This window comes from Ambystoma mexicanum, chromosome 13 (assembly GCF_040938575.1).
Source record: "Ambystoma mexicanum isolate Mex_15411 chromosome 13, UKY_AmexF1_1, whole genome shotgun sequence".
In the NCBI taxonomy this organism is placed as follows: domain Eukaryota; kingdom Metazoa; phylum Chordata; class Amphibia; order Caudata; family Ambystomatidae; genus Ambystoma; species Ambystoma mexicanum.
The window spans coordinates 756,035,303-756,057,420 of record NC_090938.1 but is presented as its reverse complement, the minus strand read 5'-3'; the positions used below and the strand labels follow the sequence as shown (position 1 = coordinate 756,057,420).

At 46.7% G+C, this 22,118-nt stretch overlaps 1 protein-coding gene across 8 annotated transcripts in view; it reads right to left on the bottom strand.

Moving 5' to 3' along the window:
• The window catches only part of PRRC2A (proline rich coiled-coil 2A), a 2,343,739-nt gene that overhangs the window by 2,225,300 nt on the left and 96,321 nt on the right, over nucleotides 1–22,118 (bottom strand). For all 8 annotated transcript variants that reach the window (XM_069635075.1, XM_069635076.1, XM_069635077.1 and 5 more), the window contains exon 2: nucleotides 8,372–8,545. In XM_069635075.1, coding sequence (XP_069491176.1) covers nucleotides 8,372–8,483 — 112 coding nt within the window. In that variant the 5' untranslated portion in view covers nucleotides 8,484–8,545. The remainder of the gene's footprint in view (nucleotides 1–8,371; nucleotides 8,546–22,118) is intronic.

The window sequence follows — 22,118 nt, the reverse complement described above, 5'->3', positions numbered from 1 at the left end:
TTTATCGGCATAGGCAAGAAAGCCTCTGCCCCTACATAGGAACATCCAATGTTAGACCAGCTCTTGAAGACCATTTAGAGATATGTTGAAGCATTTACACATCTCGTCAGACTTTTTTTTCAATGCAAATATTCTCAGTTCCACAACCAGCATCATTATATAGAACAAAAGCTGTGGTGTTGGCTTAGAGCTGTAGAATTATACTTAATTCTAAATCTAGCCGAGGACTTCAGAATGTGCCATAACAAGGGCCCATCCACAGAATGAAAAGCTGTGGATAGGTCCATAAACACTACGAATAGGTCAGTCTTTTTTGCTTCCATATGTTTGTCTATTATTAAGGACAGATTGAGGCACTGTTTGGTGGTTCCAACTTGGGGCAAATTCCCAGTTGTGTGTCAGAAATGTCACTGACCCATATACAGATACATTTGCTTAGAATATTTAGGAAAACATCACTCTCCGAAATGGGCCTATAACATTCCCACTTAAAGCGATCCCCCCTTTTTAAATATATGGACTAGTGCACTCATTAGCCAAGGGGATGGTAACTGCAGAGTTATCAAAAGAGAATGGAACACAAAGGTCAGTATTTTGGGCCAAAGATTACTTTTATATACATTCCCTGGGATTCCATCCAGAGCCTGTGCTTTATACAATATCAATTAACGTGTATAGCCTATTACCAACTCAGGTGTGATTTTACAGACTAGAGCAAGCCGGTGACCCCTTCTGCCAGTGTTATTTTAGTATTTACATCATAGATCTTAAGTAACCATACCATTCCTCTCCTGATAGGACATGCCAAATTTAAATCGTTGCGGGGGTCTAAAGCCGTTGGTGACCAACTTCCAGAATTGTCTAGCATCATTATCACATGTCAATCTGTTCTTCCCATGCTTTATTCTGGCCTTGCCCTGTTGGTAAGCTTTAGTCCTTCATTATATACATTATTGCTTGGTGGCTTACCCATTTATTCTATAGCCATTCATTTTTTCTTCTAGTCCCGGCAGCCTTCAACTAACCAGGTATTTTTACTCTGCTTATAATGGTCTCATTTCAAAACCAAGTATTAAAGTACAACATTTATCTCATCAAATTACATTAATACCTTTATTTGGAACATTACAATCACATGGAATTGTAATTCACCTAATAGTTTGAATTAAAAACCTGCACATTAACCGCCAACTTCAGTCAATCGATTTTGCAAACTGGTTCCCCTTCAGTGGTGTGAGTAGAACACCGTCAAGCGCTTTGAATTGCATAGCTAAAGGAGATAGTTATCACTTTCAGATCTTATGACCTTAAGCCTTTACTCTCCAGCAATCCAGTCAGTCATACCATTATATAATCAATTGGACCGAATATTAATCGAATTAACAAAGTTATTCACCGTAGTGACCATCTTACTCCCAGTCCACTGTCCTCTTTCCTCCATACTTGTGGGACATTCTGCTCTTTGGGACGGGATCGGAGCACTTTTGTAAAAAGCATAAAAAATTGTTCATCGCCCTTCAGTCCTTCTCCATCGCCAGGTCTGAGACCATTTAAGCAATAATAGAGGATACTTTTTAAAGGGGACAGCGGGCGGATGGAGAAAAGGGGACTATGGTCTGGGAGTAAGATAGTCACTACGGTGAGTAACTTGTTATACTCCTACATCCTGTCCTCCATACTCCATACTTGTGGGAGATCCCCAAGCATGCACCTGAATTGATTTGGGTGGATGTAAACCCGCCTACTAGAACTCATTTTTTAGGACAGCCTGGCCAAACATCCCATCAGCCCTGGAGCTCAGGTCCAAGCAATAATGCTTACAAAAAGCTGACGGGGAAGCAAATGTAGCCGCCTTGACAATGGTTTCCCCAAGGAACATACTTCTGAAAGGCAACAGCAGCCGCTTTGCCACGTACAAGATGAGCATGGATGCCTTGGGGGGGGGGGGGGGGGGGGGGGGTAATTGAAGGCCCTGAATGCTGTAGGTTTCCAAGATGCAGGAGGCAATCCATCAGGCGATGGTCGCCTTGAAAGCCGGTTTCCCTTTAGGAGCGCCAAATGTGACAGAGTTGCGAGGAGCCCCTTAGTTTGCTCGTTCTATCGAGGAAGATTTTCAGGGCTCTTCTGACATCAAGGTTATGTAAGACTTTCTGCATCAGACGCCGGGTTTGGAAAAAAGACAGGTAAGGAGATCGATTGGTTCAAAGAAAATCGCTAACTACCTTAGGCAGAAAGGAAAGATGAGTGAAGCACCACCTTATCTTGATGGAAAGTAAGGAACAGGTGTTCCATAGAAAGAGCTTGGAGCTCACTAACTCGCCTTGCCGACGTCACTGCGATTAGGAAGGTCACCTTCCAAGAAAGGTATTTCAGATCGGTATTGGCAATGGGTTCAAATAGCTTATGGCACAATGCAGTAAGCACCACATTCAGATCCCATTTCGGATGAGGGGTGCGCACCAGTGGAAAAATGTGCAGAAGACCCGCAAAATGCCTTTTAATGACCGGATTGATCAGTGAAAAAGGAACAACCGCCAGTGGACAGGTAGGTCGCAATGGCCGATAAGTTCTGCCAGACAAAACATGAATGCCCGAAGCTGCAAGGTGGGACACCAAAGGTGGAACTGTGTCCACTGTAGCGAGCCTAGGGTCCAGTCGCTTAGCCAAGCACCAGCGACAAAAATTAATTTGCTCCTATATCGAGACCTTGTAAAAGGCTTCCGGGCGGCTTGAATAATACGCATTGTCCTCGGACAAATTAAACTGCGCTAAAGATCTGAATTCAGGCACCAGGCCGCCAAGCTGCACGATTGTGGGGAGGGGTGCCACATCTGTTGATCGCACTGGTGAAGCAGGTTGGGAATCAACGGCAATCTGATCGGAGGAAGGATCGATAGATGCTAAAGTTCTGAGAACCACAATCTGGCTGGCCACCAAGGAGCTATGAGGAGGAGTGTGCAATTTGATGGCCTCCCGAGTTTGCGAGAGTGCCCGATTAATTTGAGGCAGTTGAGGAAAAGCATAAGCCTTCAGGTCATGCCACGGAATCTCGAGAGCGTCCCCTAGGGAAGAAACAGACCGTTTCTGGGTACATACAGAGGAAGTTTGTTTGCAAAGGTCGCAAAGAGGTCGACTTCTGGAGTGACCCATTGGCGAAAAATGGCAGAGAAGACACCTCTGTCCAATTCCCACTTGTAACTGGCTGCAGATTGGTGACTGAGTGAGTCTGCAGTCACATTGATGTGGCCGGAATGTGCACTGAAAGGTTGCAGGCCGAAGCCCACCATTCCAGATCGTTAAAGGACAGAACCAGAATTATGTTTCAATCCAGATCCAAAGCCTGAGACCAAGAGCTTCGAAGGTCCATCTGGGTACGTCTCATCAGACGTGCAAGAGGAAGAGCCAGTACGCAAGAGGCCATAAGGCCCAAAAGTCTCTGGAACCACCAAGCCGTCATGTGTGAAGACTGAGGAAGAGCAGACACGTTGCTGCTAGGTCCGCAATCCAGAACGCCGTTAGGAACCTCTGGCTACTGACCGTGTTCCAACCAAAACCCAGGAAAATCAGGTATTGATAGACAGTCATGGAAGATTTCCGCCAGTTCAGTCAGCCCAAGGCGAAACAGGAGCTGAGGAGAGACTGGAGCTTGATTAATGCTGTCTGTGAGCAGGGGCTGCGTAGCAGCCAATCGACCAAATATGGATAAACATGAACACCCTGTAGCCGGAGGAAAGCTGCAATGAAAGACATCTTTGTAAAGACATGCAGTGCTGCGCTGAGAACAAAAGGGAGCACACGGAAAAGGAAGTGCTCCCCTCCAAGGCAGAACCGCGGGTACTTCTGATGCGGCCTCCATATCGGGATGTGCATGTAAGCATACTCAAGGTCCCCCACACTGAGCCAGTTGCCCTTTTAAAGAGAGGACTTTATTTGGCAAGGCGTGATCATCTTGAATTTCTCTTGGGGAAGAGAAAGGTTTAACTGGAATAGGTCGAGGATAGTGCGCTGGCCAGCCTGGTTGGGTTTGGGCACTGAACAGATGGGAGTAGAAGCCCTCCCCGTGCTCCCCAAGGGGAACAGGTTCCACCGCCCTGAGGTCTAGAGGTTTCTGCACCTCGGCTCCGAGGAAGGGCGACCTGGTCTGTTGAAAAGGATGGTTGAAGGATGGGGTCGGGGAGAGGGGCAAGCGAAAGCCAGCCTGAGCGATGGACAAAACCACCCATCGACAGTGATTGTCTGCCATGCATCCAGATGAGACGAGATTAGTCCTCCCACCGGAGTCTCGTGAGACTGACAAAAAATATAATTTGGCAGATTTGTCGGCAGGGAGACTACCTGACCCTGGAGAGGAGGCTGATGGGCGAGAGAAAAACTGACCACCTTGTCGTTTCTTTCTGCAGGTGTTGCCAACCGGAGCTCGAGTTCTGCACGGTCAGCGTATAAGGGGCCTTAGCTGGGGCCTTCGCCCAGGACTGAAAGATTTGGCAGTTTGGGTGCTCGCTTTAGTCTTTGTAAATTCCTCATCCATAGAAGAATTAAATAATTCTTTGCCGTCGAAAGGAAGGTCCAGAACCTTGTCCTGTACCTCCTTCGAAAACTTTGTTGCATGGAGTCACGCCTGGCGGGAGGTGTCAATTCCCACCATAAGTGCTCGAGCTGAGGTATTTACGTGGTGTGCTGCAGCTTCCAGCAGATCCTGTGCCAACACCCTAGCATCCAACAAACCGGCCTTAAAGTCATCAAGCCTATCCACAGTAACATATTCCTGGAAATCGGCCCAAATCTTTCCTCACCCTCAGATTAGCTGCTGTCAAGGATGAGCTCGGTGTTCGCTTGATGAAGTTGGAGTGCTGAATTGGCAAAGACTTTCTTGCCCAAGTAGTCCAGAATCTTCTCTTCCTTGGACAGAATCTAAGCCGCAGCCGTCTATGTTGCAGAGGCTGGCTTGGATTAAAGCATGCCCACAGCCACCACCATGGAGGAAGGGAGCGGACAAGACGACAAGGCCATCTCCTCAGAAGTGTGCAGCCTGTATCGAGCGACAATTCTTTTATTGATGTATATCCCAGACCTTACGGGCCTCAGCCAAAACATCCCTTTGGAGGAACAGGCCGGTGCGCTCGAGGCTACAGGGTATATGCTCCAGAAAGCACCCCCTGCTGTGGAACAGGGGGCTCAGGTAGTGGAATATCAAGGAGGGCCATCATAGCCAGGACCCTGTCATGGAATGCTCCGACAGAGCGGCACTGATCATTGCTATCCTGATCTGCTTGAGGGTCATGCACCAAATCTGAAACAAACGCCTGGTCCGTCTCAGGTTTTAAAGTGCTATCCCACTCTGCTATGGGGGACAACTGAGGTAGAGCCGGAGGTGGGCCAAGGGGAAGAGGTGGCACCACCGGAGGGTGTGTAGGAACTGCTAGGACGGAAGGTGGAACAGAGTCTCAGGGTAAATTTCCTTGAAAAGACCCTTAAAATACTCCTTCATGAGGTCAGAGTGCATGAGCCTCTGAAATTTCCCAAAAAACGGTTCCTCTGATGAAGTTTTAGGTGCTCGGGTGGGCAAAGGCCACTCGTAAGGGGCATACCCCCACAAATGCAATGAGGACAGGTGCCAGGAAGGCCCACCACCAACTGGGTCCACATAGACCAGTGGAGCAGAAGTAGGAGGCAGCAGTGTCCTAGCGCGCCAGTCATAAGGGCGGAACAGGTTTTTACTGTCCACATGATGTGGAAATGTCTGCTCAGCCCCAAAAAGAAGGTTCCCAGCACCCGATGTCGTGAGCGTAGGTGTAAGGGAAGTATCCAAAATGGCTGCCGTGGACCATGAGGGTTGGGCTGCCATTTTGTCAACAGCTGAAGAGAACTGCGTCACATGTGTAGTTGAGGAAATTGTCTACTCAGGCAGGTCAGGGGACTTAAGCAACACTTTAGCCTTGACACAAGGATCATTGGCAGAGGATACTGTACTGGGAGGTCTTGGATGTTTACTGCACATCTTGGAGGTCGCCCCAAAATTAGCCTCCAGAGGAGGAACCTCGGCAGAGCCAGTATGGGAGGAGTTACGGCCAGTGACTACCCTCTTTGCCCCCTCAACAGAACCGGTATCACTGCACCTCTGAGCGCAGGAATGTTGAGAAATCCACCTCACAGACAAGACCTTAAAAGCAGGCGTCTTGGTTTTGTCGGTACAGACCTTAGCCTCAGGAAGAGGAACCTCAGGTTTCGCCCCGATACACGTAGCTACCTCGAGAGGCCTCAAGCTGTGGCTCGGTACAAAAAGCTCCAGAAACAGACATCAGAGCATACCTCGGTGTCTGTATGGAAAGCTCTAGAAATTGAGACATCGGAGCAAACTCTGGTATCCAGAGCCACAGATGAACTGGGATGAACTTTAGCACCCAACAGGTGATCCTCTGAACATGGTCCGGTTTTGGCAGGTCCGTCGTGGGAAACCCTTGGAGGAAACTCTGGTGCACCCATCAGGCCTGCAAGGCACCTCAGGGGAACCCCTCATAACAGCGCTACTCAAGCCTCTCCCGGGAAGGAGTCCCCGGTCGGGGCACCCTAAAAGGTAAGGAACTTACCAGGCGTCGCTTCTTTTCGTCAATGAAAAGCTGGAAATGAGGAGGAGGAACGTGCTGAAACACTTCCTCCCACCGAAGACGACGGAGTGCTACGATGGAGAGGGAATCGCAGTAGAAATACGAGTCCCAATGATGGTCCAGACACTACAAGCAGAGAGAATGGGGATCTGCCCTGGCGAAGCGATGTTTTGCATGAACAGGACACAAATCCCAGACGCTCCGGCATAGACGGAGGACTAAGTGACCGTGGAACCAGAGCAGGAAGGAAGGACAAAGGGAGTACAAATTTCCCAGTGATGCAAGTGCATCCAGCCCCGACTGCGTGGAGAAAAGGACTGAAGGATGATTGATGCATGGGGCGGAGCCTCCTAACGGCCACATGCGGTACCCTGTGTAAAAATAGGACAACAATGTTTGATGCTTTTTATAAAAGTGCTCCGGTACCGTCCCGAAGGACAGAATGTCCCACAAATATGGAGGAAAGGGGACGGGACGTAGGAGTAAGAGGTATTGATTTATTTATAGAGCGCTTTACACCAAGGCGCTGTACAATGGAACAAAATGCAGAGTAATAACAAATGTGAGCAAAGTGGCAACTTGAATCATTCAACAACAAAACAGTGCAAAGAGCAATTGACAGAGGGGGGAGAAGTGGAGTGCGAACAGGAGAGGGAGGGGCGGGAAGGATTGAGTGTGTAGAAGGAAGGGAGAGAGAGTGTAAAATAGAAAAGGGAAGGTGGAAAGGGAGGGGAGGGATTAGAAGAGGGGAAAGACCGGGGGGAGGAGTAGAGAGGGCAGGGGGGGCTTCAAGGTGGGGAATGGAGGAGGAAGGATTTAAGGGAAGTGCAAAATGAGATGAGGGTAGTGGAAGAGCCATCTAGGCGACCAATTTTCTCTTCTACCTTGTCGGTTAATAACATTGAATTGTGTCACAAAGGGAGAGATATTTTGCACCAATTAATTTTTATCCAATTTTGTTAGTAGATCCTGCTTGCCCGTTCTGGCATTAAAATCTCCCATTAGCATAATACATGTTTTATGTTTCTAGTAGTACTAGTTCTGGCCTTTAACCCCACTTAATACCTCATACAACAGCGAGAAGGGGAGAGTCCTGCAAGTGCACGACTGCAGGACTATTGTAGACGTTTCGAAGAGCTCCCTTTTCACCCTATGTTCTAAACACAATACCTGTACATATTTAGCTGATATGGAAGAAAGGATAAAAAACATTGAAGGTATTTGAAAATAAAGTTATTAGGCCCCCTTTGGCTCATCCACTTGAAGGTTCGGAAATCTTAAATAAGGTTTTAAATGTTGCCATGTAGACTGGCTCTTCAGCCCACATATCATACATTTGATATCACTTGTTAAAACTGCTTTACATCTCCTAGTAGGTCTTATGCAGTTTTATTTAAACACGATTCTTTTGTTTCATAGTGATTGTTTAATTTTCGATCCCCACACAAATAGACTCCGGGTTCGAAATTAAGATTAGATGAGCAGGAGCTAAACCCAGCTCCTGGGTGTCGGGCATCAGGCAGAAGCTACTGCTGGGGAACCAGGAGCGAGCACCTAGCGCATCACAAATCTAACTTCCACATGAGATGCACACAACCTTTTGTTCACTTTATATGATTCATTGTGTTTAAATGCGTAGCAGATGTACCCAAATTATTCTTTATAAGCATTCCCAAATACTCCAAATTAATGCTACATGTGCAGGTTTGTAAAACATCAATTGGCTGAGTGAACAACTGCATTCCAACACAACGGACCAGGTTTACCTGCAGGTTTCTGGGTTTCTAAGGACTTTCCTTTATATGTATCAAACAGGTTGAGCGACGAATACTTTTTTCCATCCTTCCCCTTTGCTGTTTGCCCCAAACGATCTGACATCGCGCTGGAAGGTCATCGAGTACGGTGGTTCCTCCTGGCACCCCACGAAATGTGCCTTTTTTCTGCAAAAAGACAGTTCAGAACAAAGCTAATGAATGAACCCCATAAACCTTTTCACTCCTCATACCTGCAGTTTATTTCCAAGCATTAACCATTCAACTCGAGAGTAGGGACTCTAAAAAGTTCCCTATGAACAGGCTAACAAGTATTTATGACAGCAGCAGAAATATTTGTGGAAAAACTAGCATTGGGACTTGAAATTAGGTAGTCAACTGTATTTTCATAGTAATATGGGATGCAATGGGTTACTGATGAATGTTGTAATATTTGTTTAGATCAGTAAACATCAAATGTTTTAAAACAAATGAATTACACCATACAGAAGCAATAAGAAACATGTGGTTGATGAAAACGTGATTGAACAAGGTTTCATCTGCAAATGTTAAAAAGACTGAGCACCAGAGGGTGAGGACAAAACTGAAAGTAATTGAACCAAACCAAAACTAGTCCACTGCATATTAAATATAGTGACACAATTTGGCATAATAAACATTGAAAATAAATTGTGTTTATAGAAATCCGTTTAAATTATGGGTTTGTATTATGATAAAGTTACAAAGGACAGGTTAACTTAGTGAAATGTTTTTGACTTGTGAACTTGTAGACGTTTCATGTACTATGAAGCACATCACAGCTTAAATAGAAGTTAATAAATTAGTTCTACTTTCTCCACTAAACGGTGTGCAAGTATCATTAAGTAGAATATGTAAATAGGCAGGCCACGCCCAAACTAATGAACGAATGACCCCAGGTATAAAGGTGAAACGGGCACACTGACAGGAAGGGCATTCAGGATGTGAACGAGCGGACACAGACGCAACCCAAACAATAGTAGGACAGTACCAAAAATAAAATGCTAAACTAAAAGGTGCTATACGAATATAAAATTTAGTAAAAACCAACAATGCATACAACTAATTGAAAACACTAAAGACCCACCCATTTAAAGGAAACCGAATGCAGACATTAAGAAAGTTCGCATTCCAGGGTGAAGACGGAGGTTCGGGCAATTTATCTGCACAGCAAATATCACGAGTGCCTGAAAGTGACTTGGAAAGGCAAAGTGATAGTCTCATAAGAGACTAGGGATGCTGAAGGAAGGCCTTCGAAAAAGGACCAGAGCATAAACCTTTATTGCTCATCTTGGTGGCTCATCCACATCATACCAGGTTTCTTGGTGCTTGGCAGCAGTCAAGACCGTTAAATCATGTCCCAGTGCCAAGTTTGCTTCAAAACGGAGTGCCCCGTGAATCAAGTGCTCAGTCTTTGAATTGCCTTCTTTTTTAGGGTTAGATGGGTCGATGGCTCCCAGAAGGTCAGGTTGGTCCAAGACCATGCTTGGATATGGCAAGGCTGTGCTTCCACAGCAGCAAGCTGGGAGTCCAGTTGCGAAAGCGGTTTGCAGTTCTTAAAGAGTGCCAGAAGCAACACAGCAGGTCCTGTAGTGGCTTGTTAAGAGTTAGGCAGGCTCAGAAGGGTCTTGAGGCACTAGACAGGGTGCTGCTCTGCTTCTGGCCTTCAAATTTATTAGGATGCCTCATCCAGAGTGTCTAGGGATAAGGCATGTCCATTCTTCCACACTTCCCATTTCAGGAAGTTTTTTTGCCACCTCCAGGGAGCAGGATCCAGGTTCCAATGGAAAGGCAGCAGAGAGGCTTTGGTTCTCAGCGGTTTAACCCCAAATGTTCACTTGATGTGGGTAGGGAAAGCCGCCCCCTCCTGTTGGGCATTCTGCTTTTACCTCTATGGAATACACTGAATTCTCAACAGAGCTCCTGGGAAATCCTTGCTAAGTCAAAAGACCAAATTAACCAAGGACAAGCCCTACCCCCAACCCCCTTTGTAAAGGCAAAATACTACAGCATAGTGACCCAAAACAAGTTTGTTGTCCGTCTTGTCCAGGCTGCTGTAACAAGGGCCTTCTCATTTCATAACCAGAGTTCCAAGTCTGCAGGAGGTAGGGGAGGGGCAGGAGTTTTGGGGATCCCCAGCAAAATACAGGGATCTATATTAATGGCGTCCGCACGAGTTGCGAGCGTGCCGTGGTGGACTGTCTTCCAGCGTGTGCATGTTTTCCCTACAGCCCCGACTGTGTGCCGTGGCTGTGGTGGTGGGCGGGTCCCCCCCGGGGGGCAGCAACCAGTTTGCTGCGTCCCTGGGGGCCTCGCACTCTACAGCGGAACACACAGCCGGCAGGGCGGTTCTAAATCTTTCATTGGTCCAGCCTAATCGTAGTGGGCCGATGCCTGTATTGTTCCACAAATTTGGAAATCGAAACCCAAGTTGTGGGTTGCCTTCAGCTTTGCTTCTCCGTTGTTTTTCATTGCATCTCATTTCATTCCGTCTATCTCCTTGGCGTTTCTAATCCCTAGTGTTAATTGGTTTCCCCTTCTCTGGTCTCCCCCCCCCCCTTCTCATTTTTAGTGTTTTCTGACACTATCAGTGCGATACATAAATCACATCGAGTCCCCATCTGGTGGAGCACACAGGGACTGTGCATCGATGGTCCCACTCCCCTGAGCTAATTGGCTCGCATTAAACTTGGCTTGAAGAAAACACATTGGTGAAAAGGGATAGAGCTGCAAGGTAAATCATGATGCAGTTACATTAAGAATGTGGGTTCTGTGACACATTGATACATAATGGTGCAATTGTCTGGCTCAGAATCATGATAATCTAGATAAAATATCCTGAGAGGATGCATATATGTCTGTGTTTGCAGATGTAACACCTTAACCAAGAAGGAACTCTGCCCCTGATCGTACCGCATGAAGATACTATATTTGAAGTTAACACAACTTGGGTGAGAGACCATGGTTATTTGCTACCCAATATGATGTGTCACCACATATCTTAATGGTTGTCAATTTGGGGAACAGGACATTTCATCTACACACATTGATCCCTGGTCCACTCATGGGTCGGGTCAAGAGTGTGCGGATTGTATATCATTCTCTCATTTGTCGTTTTCCATTCTTCCATCTGATTTTCCATCTGAGAATTTTCTTGTCTCTTACTTTGTTTGGGTTGCTGAATCTTTCCTTCTGGGAGAGCTCTTTGGGTTAGTTGGTGCCTAAAATGACTCAATTACATTACCCGTCTAAGAATTCCAGGTAGAGCACTTAGTCTCACCTGATAAAATACGGGTGGATTAACGCGGAATTAGGACATGCCCAGAGTATTCAGGGGCATGTACATGACAAAGCAGTATGTCAGATTCACAATATCCATGATATTTGTAAAAAAGTATGGAGGATATTGTAGAGAAAGATTGTAAACATTGTTTTCTCTCTCCTTTTTTCTTTTGTCCTCCTTCGTTGGGGAAAGTGGCTTCCCTGGAAACACACTTGGCTTACAGAAACTTGGCAACCTGTAAGAGTGAAATAAATGACTTTGAATATTGGGCATCTAATTCACACCAACTTAAATTTGTTTGTATAAGGAACGGTTTGTTTTTTTGTAATCTATATATGCCCTGATGAGGCGCACCAGACAGAAATTGTATAGGCCGATCTGGTTGCCTGAAACTCGAGTCGACATCACCATAGGCCCTACTCCTCCCAGAGCTGGCTCTAACTTGGATTTACACAGACAAAATGTGGTAACTGGTATGTGTTCAAGAGCAACCACCTTGGAACATTTACCCTGTTTTTTTAAAAATATTGTTAACTAGGCACTTTGAGCAAATAGGGCACAAACCCAAATAGACAGGGTGTTCCGATTCACAGAACAAAATTATAAAGATTGCGACTTGCACAAGTACGAGTGGTGTTTTGTATGAATGGGGATGAAAGAGTATGTGAGAAATGTGCGAGATGTGAGCTTTCTGTTGGTTTGATAATGTGTTTTTGGATAATCGATTTTTAATCTATGTGATATTAATGTGTTTGATTTTTTTTTTGTAAATGTTTCACGATATTTTGATCAATGAATAAAATAAATGAATTCTGACACACTGCCTTTTGTCTAGAATATATACCCTTTAAATAGAGTTGTTCTTTGGAAGGAATAGTGGCATTTTTACGCACGATTTGTACAAACTAACAATTGGACGGTGTGCACTTATCTACGGATAATTGCAGTTTAGTATACTTACAAAAATAATGCAGTAATCTGAGCCCCAGAGTGAGAGGGCCATTGTCATGTCAGGGCTGCTTTGGAGCACAGGTTCCTCTGTGTCCTCACTGGCAGTGTACCTGTGCCCTGGTGGGACATTTCAACCTTCCTCAGAGGATTAAAATAAAAGCTCACCAGGCTGACACCAATGACATCCAAATATGCTTGTGGCTTGTTAACTGTGTGTCCAGTAGCCACCATGGTGTGGCCTAAGCAAAAAGAAGTGATGGCTGGATGTTTTTAATCAACCTCTGGCATTGGTCTGAGCAACCTTCCATACCATCAATCTCTAGCCTGCCAAGCCACTACAGAAAGGGGAAAAACCATAACCAATCAGGCTTGGGACCAGCTCAAAAGGGCAGTCCAGCCCAAACTGCTTGGTCACATCCACTGTGCAAGAGACCACAAGCAAACGATGAATTTTGGCCTCAGTAACCGCCATGTCATAACCAGACATGGCACCATGCAGCCTAGGGGCGCACAATTGTTATATTTTGAAACAGAGTTGCAGACTTTAAAAAAGCCACCTCTGCCTGTTGGACCTTTATGTTCCAGCAGCTGTTCATGAATGCATGTGAACTTCAAGCCTGCTCAGCTGCCACTGCAAGACAGCAACTAGACAGGACAGACGGTCTCAGCAAGGCACATGACTGCATTATGTTTTTTGGCATGAACATTAATGAAGTGGGATCTGCTTGGCAGATACCACTTTTAGCAACAGAATTACCTACATTATTTTATTGCTAAAAATCAAAAACGTTTAGGCAATCCATCCTCACCAGATGGCATTCTGTCACAAAAGCAGATCCTACCCTCAGGATGTACAAGACATTATGGACAGCCATTTCCCTGCAGCTGCTGAGGTGGATCTTTTTGTTTTGTCAAAAGGTCCGGCCTAGTGCCCACAGCAATTCCCCACAACTGTACAGGTAATTAAAAATGTAAAAACTTGTGGTGTACTGAAATTCGGCTAATAGTTTCCGCTCCAAAATACATAAAGTACTGCTTTGACAGTGCCTGGAACCATCCAAGCATGACATGTTAATCGTTCAAAAGGATAATTAAACCAATGATGTCACTTGTTTGAGTGCAGGCAGTGCAGAGTTGTGAAAGTGCAAACAAAGTTCCTGCCCTTCAAGTACTAAGACAGATAGATTTAATCGGGTGGTGAAGGAAAGTCCTTTTACGCACACTCCAGAATAAAGACAATCCGCTAGGGAAATAGGCCAGGATATAGCGTTGCAAGGTTTAATTGTACAGCATACAAATATCAGCAAAGGACTCTGCTTCTCGAGAGCGCTCTGAACCGTCCTACTACAAACAGGGGCTTAAAAGTCCGAAAATTGTCATTCCATATAGTAACTCATTGCTGCCACTGATTGGAGGCACTCTACACATGGGCCTGCTCCATAGTAGGTTGGTTCTTTCCAGTCAGTCAGGATGCACGTGGGTCAGCTGGGCTCATCCTCTCAGTGAAGGTCAGGGCACACATTAATACATCGTTTCATTCTAAACTAAACATGCTAAGCCTGGTTATATCATTGTGGCAGGCACCTGGGCAGCACAGAAAGTGGTGCCAGGGGGAAGGGAAGATGAAATACATTTCCTCTGACCCACACATTCAGGGCCTGGTTGATATTGCATTTCCTTCACTCAAGGTCTTCACCCAGGGTGTTGATCTTTTAATTTATCCCTCCCTGTACCTCGTGTTACAAGAGATGCATTTTCATGCTTGGAGAAATAGAGCCGCGTATGCCTAGATCTTTGGTAGACACTGGATTTTGTGTTGGGTCAGGGGCGTCCGGCACATATTGGGGGGATGCAAGAGTGGGGTTATCAGGTCAGTGGTGTGGGGTTGGCGACGAACTGGCTGGGTGGGGGTTAGAGGCCTACTGGCAGTTTAGTGGAGCTGAATGGATGCAGTGAGGAGCCTGGTGTTTTCTCACTCTTGCAGGGCACATTCCTTTGGACGATACTAAATATTGCAACACTGGAGGGACCGGGGGGTGGGGGGAGTGGACTTCCTTGGGAACGGGGCTCTGCAGCTTGATGAGATTGGGCCTAGTGAGCAGGATTTGTGAACAGCAGGGTTCTGCAAGCTTATTCCTTTTAGGCCTAATACAAAACTGAGTCCTGTGCCATGGGTTTTCTAGTGCTGCGCATCTGTTGACGCTACAATGCCTCTATATGTGGCCTAATAGTGTGGATTGCTCCCCCCTTATACACTACATCACATGGTGTTCGCCTTACCTGAAAGCATGTAGCAGGGTGGGAAAGGCTCAACACTGGAGAGGGGTGAGCTGAAGAAAAAAAACTAATTTTGCATGTGCAATGAGCGGTCTCTGGACTCCCCTGTATTTTGCAGTTTAAAACCATTGAGCTAGAACAATAGTTTGAAAAGTCGTTACTTGAAAATGTTAATTTATTGCAGGGATTGATTTGCTGATTACCTGTGTGAATAATCTGAGCGTTACAGGTTCCAATCCTACCAATACCCAATCCAAGTAATGTAATTGGATTGATACAACTGCTGTAGTATCACAGGAAGTTACAAACCTGAAGTAAAATAGCTCAGGAGGTAGTGTGCCTGCAGCAAAGAACTGTATTCAGCCTGCAGGCTAAGGTTCTGAAGCAAGTACAATGACTCAGTGGGAAGTGTGCATGTGGCAGATACGTGCTCGTAATATCACAACATAGGTTACAATTACTCCAACTTTCTCATGTTGCCAAAATGAGTCCATTTGAATTGGGTAAAAGTGACAAATGTTACTGAAAAATGTGGCTAGTATTTGGGGGCACAGGAGACGAAGGAGTTGGGGTAGAATGGGCAAGGAGGTCCTGGTGCCCTGTACGATGTAGAAGGAACCAGCCAGTCAATCAAATGCAGCCGAGGGGAAATTAGAGGACGGGGAGAAAGAAGAAAGAAGAGAAAAGGAGGGTCTTGAGAAGCTTAGGGAACTTCAGAATATCTGGTTCAAGCCAGAGAGGGCCAGGGAAACCACTCCACAAGGAGGCTCCTGCGGAACAGATCCGCCCCCCACTGTCTGCTTGGAAAGCATCTAATCTGCAGGAAGTTGAAGCTAGAAGACCAAAGGACTCTAGCAGGGAGGGATTTAGGAAGAGAGTTCGATATAGTGGGGTCCCAGGCCCCAGATTGCCTCGTGGGTCATGCAGGGAGTCTTGAACTTGATCCTCGCAACAACCAGGAGCTAGTGGAGAGATTTCAGGGCTGGAGAGAAATGCAGTCCCTGGGTATAAGGCCGAGGATAAGTCTTCCAGTCCTACTCTGGATTAGTTGAAAGGAGAGAAGGGAGGATAAAGGAAGAGGATGTTGTAGTAGTCCAGCCTAGAGAGGACCTGAGCTCTGGAGACATTGAGTTTCTGGGGGAAGGTAAGGAAATGGAGAATGTCTGAGGAGGCGCAGTTGAAGGTGGGCCTTCTTGGCAAGGTCTGAGATGTGAGGAGAGACGTAGAGAGTGTCAAAGATGACTTTTTTACTCACAAGAGGAGGAAGGGAGCCATGGAAGGCTGCCAGAGGGGGAGGGAAGGAGGGAGCTGGTGTCCCAATGAGAAGGCTCTCAGTTTTACTGGCATTAAGGCAGAGATCATTAGCATTGCACCATGCCTGAACAGCAGTCATACAGTCTGGAAGGAGAGCTGCATGTCATCCGTATAACACTGGAAGGGAGGAGAGAAGGGGGAGATCAAATGGGCCAGAGGGGCAAAGTCAACGTTTAAGAGCCACGGCACGAGGATGGAGCCCTGAGAGAGGCCGCAGGTGGAGAGAGTGATGGGGAGAGAAAAGGACCTAGTTGAACCTGGGATGGTCGGTCAGGGGAAGGAGGTTAACCAGTCCAGTGCAAGGCCTGATGCCAAGGGTATCACATAGCTGCTTTATAAGGGTGCAATGATTGACCGTGTCCAAGGCAGAGTAAATATTAAAAAGGATGAGAACGGAAAGAGTTGGAATCAAGATTTTAGAGCAAATCTTTACGGGTGCCGTTTCCGTGCTGCCTGCTCTGAAGACAAACTGGTGGTCGTGGAGACAAGCAGATTCAGTGTGGCGGATCAACTTCGCCAGGAGTTGGCCCATGAAAAGGAAGGGAATGGAGTTAGGGCAGTAGTTAGCCAGGCATGAGGGGGTCTTTGAGGAGAGGGTGCCCAAGTGAGTGCTTAAGGGGTAGCGGGAAGGAGCAAGTGACAAAGGCGCATAAATCGGTCCAGGATGGCGCAAGGGAGGCAATATTGTCCTCGATAGTTCGGGAGGGGCAGGGGAGCACCTTTTGGAGGAGACTTTTAAAGAGAGGACTTGTCAAGAGACCTCATCTGGTGCTATGGGTGTAAAAGGGGCTGAGAACAGGTGAAGGACTGGGAGGGGTGTAGTGGAGAGGACAGATGTCTGAGTTTTGGTTATGAATTGAATGGCCAGTGCAGAGGAGAAGTGGAGACTGCAGTGGGATTGGCAAGTTCCTGGCAGATTTTATTTATTGTTCGCTTGTTAGGCGCTCATACAAAACACCAACAGGAAGGCAACATGCGAATGAAACATTAAAATACATCCAAAAAATAAACAGTAGTGAAAAAAAGAAAAAAGCAGACACACCTACTATGCCTTGTGAGTATTCAGAATGTGCAAGTGCAGCAAGGAAGAGGGGAGCGAGTGTAGGTGCTGGGTTGTCCATGCTAGTGTTTAAGCCGCAGATGAAGTGCATGGTATGGTAAGTACTACACAGCCTGGAGCCGCGTTGGGTGGAAAGTGCGAGCCTCAACGGCAGAGGACGCAGAGTGCCGAGGCAAGTGCTGAAGGTAGAAAGAAGCTGGGGCAATTGGGTGTGTTAGCAGGAGGAGGGAAGATGGGAAGGAGGAGGTAAAGAGGAAAATCTTGAGGAGCTTCCAGAATTTAAGAAAGTCCTGCTCAAGACGCAGGTGATGGGGGAGGCTGTCCGATAGGAGGGAGCCAGCTGTGGAAAGCGATCTACCTGTTTTGCGAAGCGCTTTACACACACAGTTGGTGCCAGAGGAGCATAGAGGTCTAGAGGGAGATTTGTTTTTAACGCGCCGGAGCCTATAGGCATCATGGTGCAGAGGAGAGGGGGGAAGGGCAAACCAATGCCGAGAGAGAAAAAGCTTAACGTTGAATTTATTTAAATAATGCAGTCTTCAATCGCTTCCTAAAAGTAGTTTGGTTGCAATCAGCATGAAGATCCTTAGGGAGATTATTCCATACCAGGGCTGCCTGTGTCAAGAAAGACATGCCAATGCCTCTAGCCCGTTTGCTATTAGGGACGAACAGCCATTCAGCATTGGTAGACCTGGTGGTTACCTTGGGTTTAACAATCTTTTAAACACTTCGGAGCATACCCATAAAGGCATTTGTGCACAATAGTGCAGACCTTGTAGCAAATTCTAGCCTCAACATGGAGCTGATATAGGTTTCTCCTGTGGATCGCTATTGGCTTGTGCCTGGGTACGTTTTTCACAATGCATGCAGCATCCTTTAGCACAATATGAAGTTTGACCAGACTGCCCTTACTTGCGCCAGCTAACAAGGCGCTACAATCATTGATCCTAAGCATAATTAGAGCACAGACTAGCGTGGTGCAGTTGGCTTCAGAAACTTAAGGTTTTAACAACCAGAGTAATCGCAAGTAATATTTAGTTTTGCCGGTGAAATTATGTACATGAGCATCTGAGCTCAAAGATGCTTTGAGAACTACCCCAAAGGTCTTCACTTTGGCCACTGTGCTAATGCAATGGCTATCAATAAGAAATCCAGAGGACTTGCTGCCTAATTTTAAGTGTGCTTGTGATGATCCAAAAACCAAAAGCACAGTTTTTGCAGCATTTAGGCACATGCCATTAGATGCCATCCAATTTTTAATGGATTTGTAGATCAGAAAGATCCTCTCAGCATCGCTTCCATAATTGCCCTTAAGTCAATGACAAGCTGGGCGTCATCAGCATAGTTGGAAAAACGCGCTCCAGTTTTGTCAAGAGGTCACATAATGGACAGCAATATAGAATTAAAGAGGGCTTATGAGAGGCATGCGCATTGCGACACGCTTATCCTAAATGGTTTAGAACGACTTCTCCCCAAACAACTTTGGGCATTCTATTTTGAAGCAAGGGTTTAATCCAGGGGATTGTCAGCAAAGCAATTGCCAACATCCTTGAGTCTACCCAAAAGCCTATCATGGTCCACAAGTTTGAAGGCTGCTAAATGATCTAGTAGCATTAGCTAGCCCGCCTTGCTATTTTCAGCATTTCGGTTGGCAGGTCCAGTAAAGGACTTTCGAATGGAAGGTGTCCTCCCATGTATTACTCATCTTTGCTATATGATATCCAGCTTCAGATGCTTTGTACAAAAAACAAATAATTTTGGCAGAGGGTGCTGTGCATCAATGGCCTGACTATGTCCCTCGAAGGCCTACGTCTCGAGGATGAGGTCATCGAAGGCGTATATAGCACGTGCAGCATCAGTTGGCTTCAGTTCTGTTTTTCCAAGACAGCTTTAGCTTCGAGAAACAGTGCACTTCTTCACTTTCGTGACAACTGTTATTTCAAGAACTTGAAATGTCAGCGACATCGACAGCCCTGAATACCGGGTTCAAAAAATTGTGGGTTGAAAATGCCTGACCGATCCCCATCAAATCGGTTTGTGGTGCCTCGGGCGGACCATAACACCTCTGACTGATCCAAGTGCCAGTCTATGACTGGAAAGGCATTGAAGGAACATAAGGGGAAGTTGCAGGTAGGTTGAAACACTAAATCACCTACCCCGACCAAGAAACTTTCAACTGACGAGTTGAGAGGCGACTCTCCTCGGAGGAAGAAGGCCAAACGGTTGAGATCAAGGAGTGGCACCGTAGGTCACCTTAGTCGACTTAGTCGGCCGCTTCCCCCGAGAGAGTTTCTTGCCCAACCAAAAAGTCCACTACGGCCAAGTGGGAGGCCTTCAGAGCATGCTCAAAATATTTGAAAAACAAAAGCCTCCAAGTCACGGTCCTACTGCACCTTCGAGAGAAGCCGGGAAGGAAAGGGCTTGACCTAAATCCTGTGCGCCCTCGAGCCCGGGACGATGGCCCGATCCACATCGATGGTCCTCGAGGCCTCCATCCGATGGAGTCTCATCGAAAGATCAGTCGGGCCGGAAGCATAAGTTGAGGTCGACAGCATCAACAACTTAGATGCCAGCGGCGCCTAAGCACCAGACAAAATGTTGATGCCAAAGGAGTCGACACCAAAGGCATCAACACCAGCTGCGCCATCATGGACGGCTGCGCCATAGACGCCAAGCGCCCCAGTAAAATCGACAGCGTCAATGAAGCAAGTGTCTTTCTTCCATTTATGAAGAGAATGAGCAATCAGATGAAGATGCTCCATTTGGCCTCCAATTTGGTACGCCAAATGTATCAGAGTTTTATTGCAGAGAAGTCAAGGTTGAGAGACCTCCATGACAACCTGCAGACTGCAAGTGGGGTGGATACATCAACTGAGTTGGAGTTTGGGAGACCAGAGGCTGGGGAGCATGCACATGCATCCTATACACAACTCATGTCTAGTGAAGTGGACTACATGGAGTGGGGTAGACCTCCATTGCCATGCGAACAAGAAGATCCAACAGACATCTTAGTTAAGGGCCGTCAGTCAGATCCAATTTCCCATATTACTATTTCATGTTGCTTTGCAGAAAAGGGTGATGACGAATTGGATAACACCGGAAACCAATCTGGCTGTAAATAGGAACTTGACCAAGAAGTACCGTCCTTCCAGTAGTGACCCGACTACCTGTCGAAACACCCCACTACAGAGAGTCGGGTGGTGCAGGCAGCTACTGCAACATCTAAGCAAACGACTTACCCTACCATCCCTCCAGATAGGGACAACAAACGAGTAGACTGATGGGCAAGGAAGGTATTTCTGCAGTAACTATGGCACTCAAATCTGCCAACTACACATGTGCCCTCGCAATATTTATATTCACTCTATGGGACGGCATTTCCATGGCGGCAGAGCACATTCCCGAGGGGAATGAAAGAGTGGTTCTTAGTCATTGGTAGAGACGACAAAAAAGACATGTGCACGTCTCTTCAGTCAGGTTTGGATTCTGCCGATTGTATCAGCAGAGCCATGGCTACAAGCACCGTTATGTGCAGGTTTGCATGATTGCGGAAGTCGCGTTTTGCACCGTATGTGCAGTCCAGACTTCTCAACATGCCCTTGGACGGGTCTCACCTTTTTGGCAACAAGGCTGACTAGTGTCTTGAGAAGTTGCAGATCTCTAAGGCTACAGCCAAATCTTGAGGTGCCGCTGTTAGGCACCTCAGCCTTTTTGACCTAATGGACAACCTTGGAGGGGTAGATCTTTTCGCTTCTACTCCTCAGTTGGAAGGACGAGAGGAATAGCCAGTCAAAGATTTCCTCGTGGTGGACGAGGAAGGGGTGGAAAGCTGGCTCAAGCAGGGGCTTATTTACCAGCTGCCGCTGCATCAGCTGCCTCAAAACCTGAGGTCTTGAGTCACAGTTCACCAGTGGGGGGCAGACAGTCTCAGCATCTAGAAGAACAGTGAGACATTACTTAGGATGCTTGGGCCTTGGAAACAGTCGCCCCCGGTTATTGCCTTCCTTCGATACAGAGACCTCAGCACAATCCACCAGGGAACCACTCTGAGGATTCCAGATCTGCTCCTTGAGCAGGAGAATTTAAACCTGCTAGAGAAAGGCGCTATCAAAACAGTGCCTGTAGCAGAGAGGAACAAGGGTTGGTATTCCCCTTAGGTCCTAATATCCAAGGAGGACGGAGCATCTTGGACTTGCGATACTTGAACAAGTTCCTCACGAAAGACAAGTTCAAGATGGTCACTTTCTCAGATCCTTCAGGCACTCCAACTCCAGGATTGGGTGGCATCATTGGACCTTCGGGATGCTCATTTTCATGTGCCAATCCATATTAAGCACAGAAAAAGAGTTTAGTTGGCGGTTCTCATCATCGATTTCGAGTTGTGCCATTCGGGCTGACCTCCGCCCAAGGGTTTTCACCAAACTGATGGCGAGTCTCAGTAGAAGGGGGGGGGGGTGGTATTTCACATCTACCCCTACCTGGACGATTGGCCAATCGGGGCACAATCTCCAGAACAAGCCCTGGATCATCTCAACGTCACCCGCCACTGCCTTCACAGACTGGGCTTCTCCCACAATTACAACAAGTCCCATATGACACCTTCTCAGAAACTCCAATTCATCAGAGCTGTTCTGGATACATCCTTGGGAAAGAGCTTGCCGCCTGAGGTGAGGACTCAAGACATTCTCCAGATGGTCAACTAATTTATTTCAACTGTCCAGTGTCTCCCGGCCTTTGATGTTTTGGGGGTTGCTGAAACTCATGGAATTTTTAAATGCTTCACCCTCACTCTACCACAGGTAGAAAGCAAGGCTTTAGCATCCCAAATGTTAGCATTC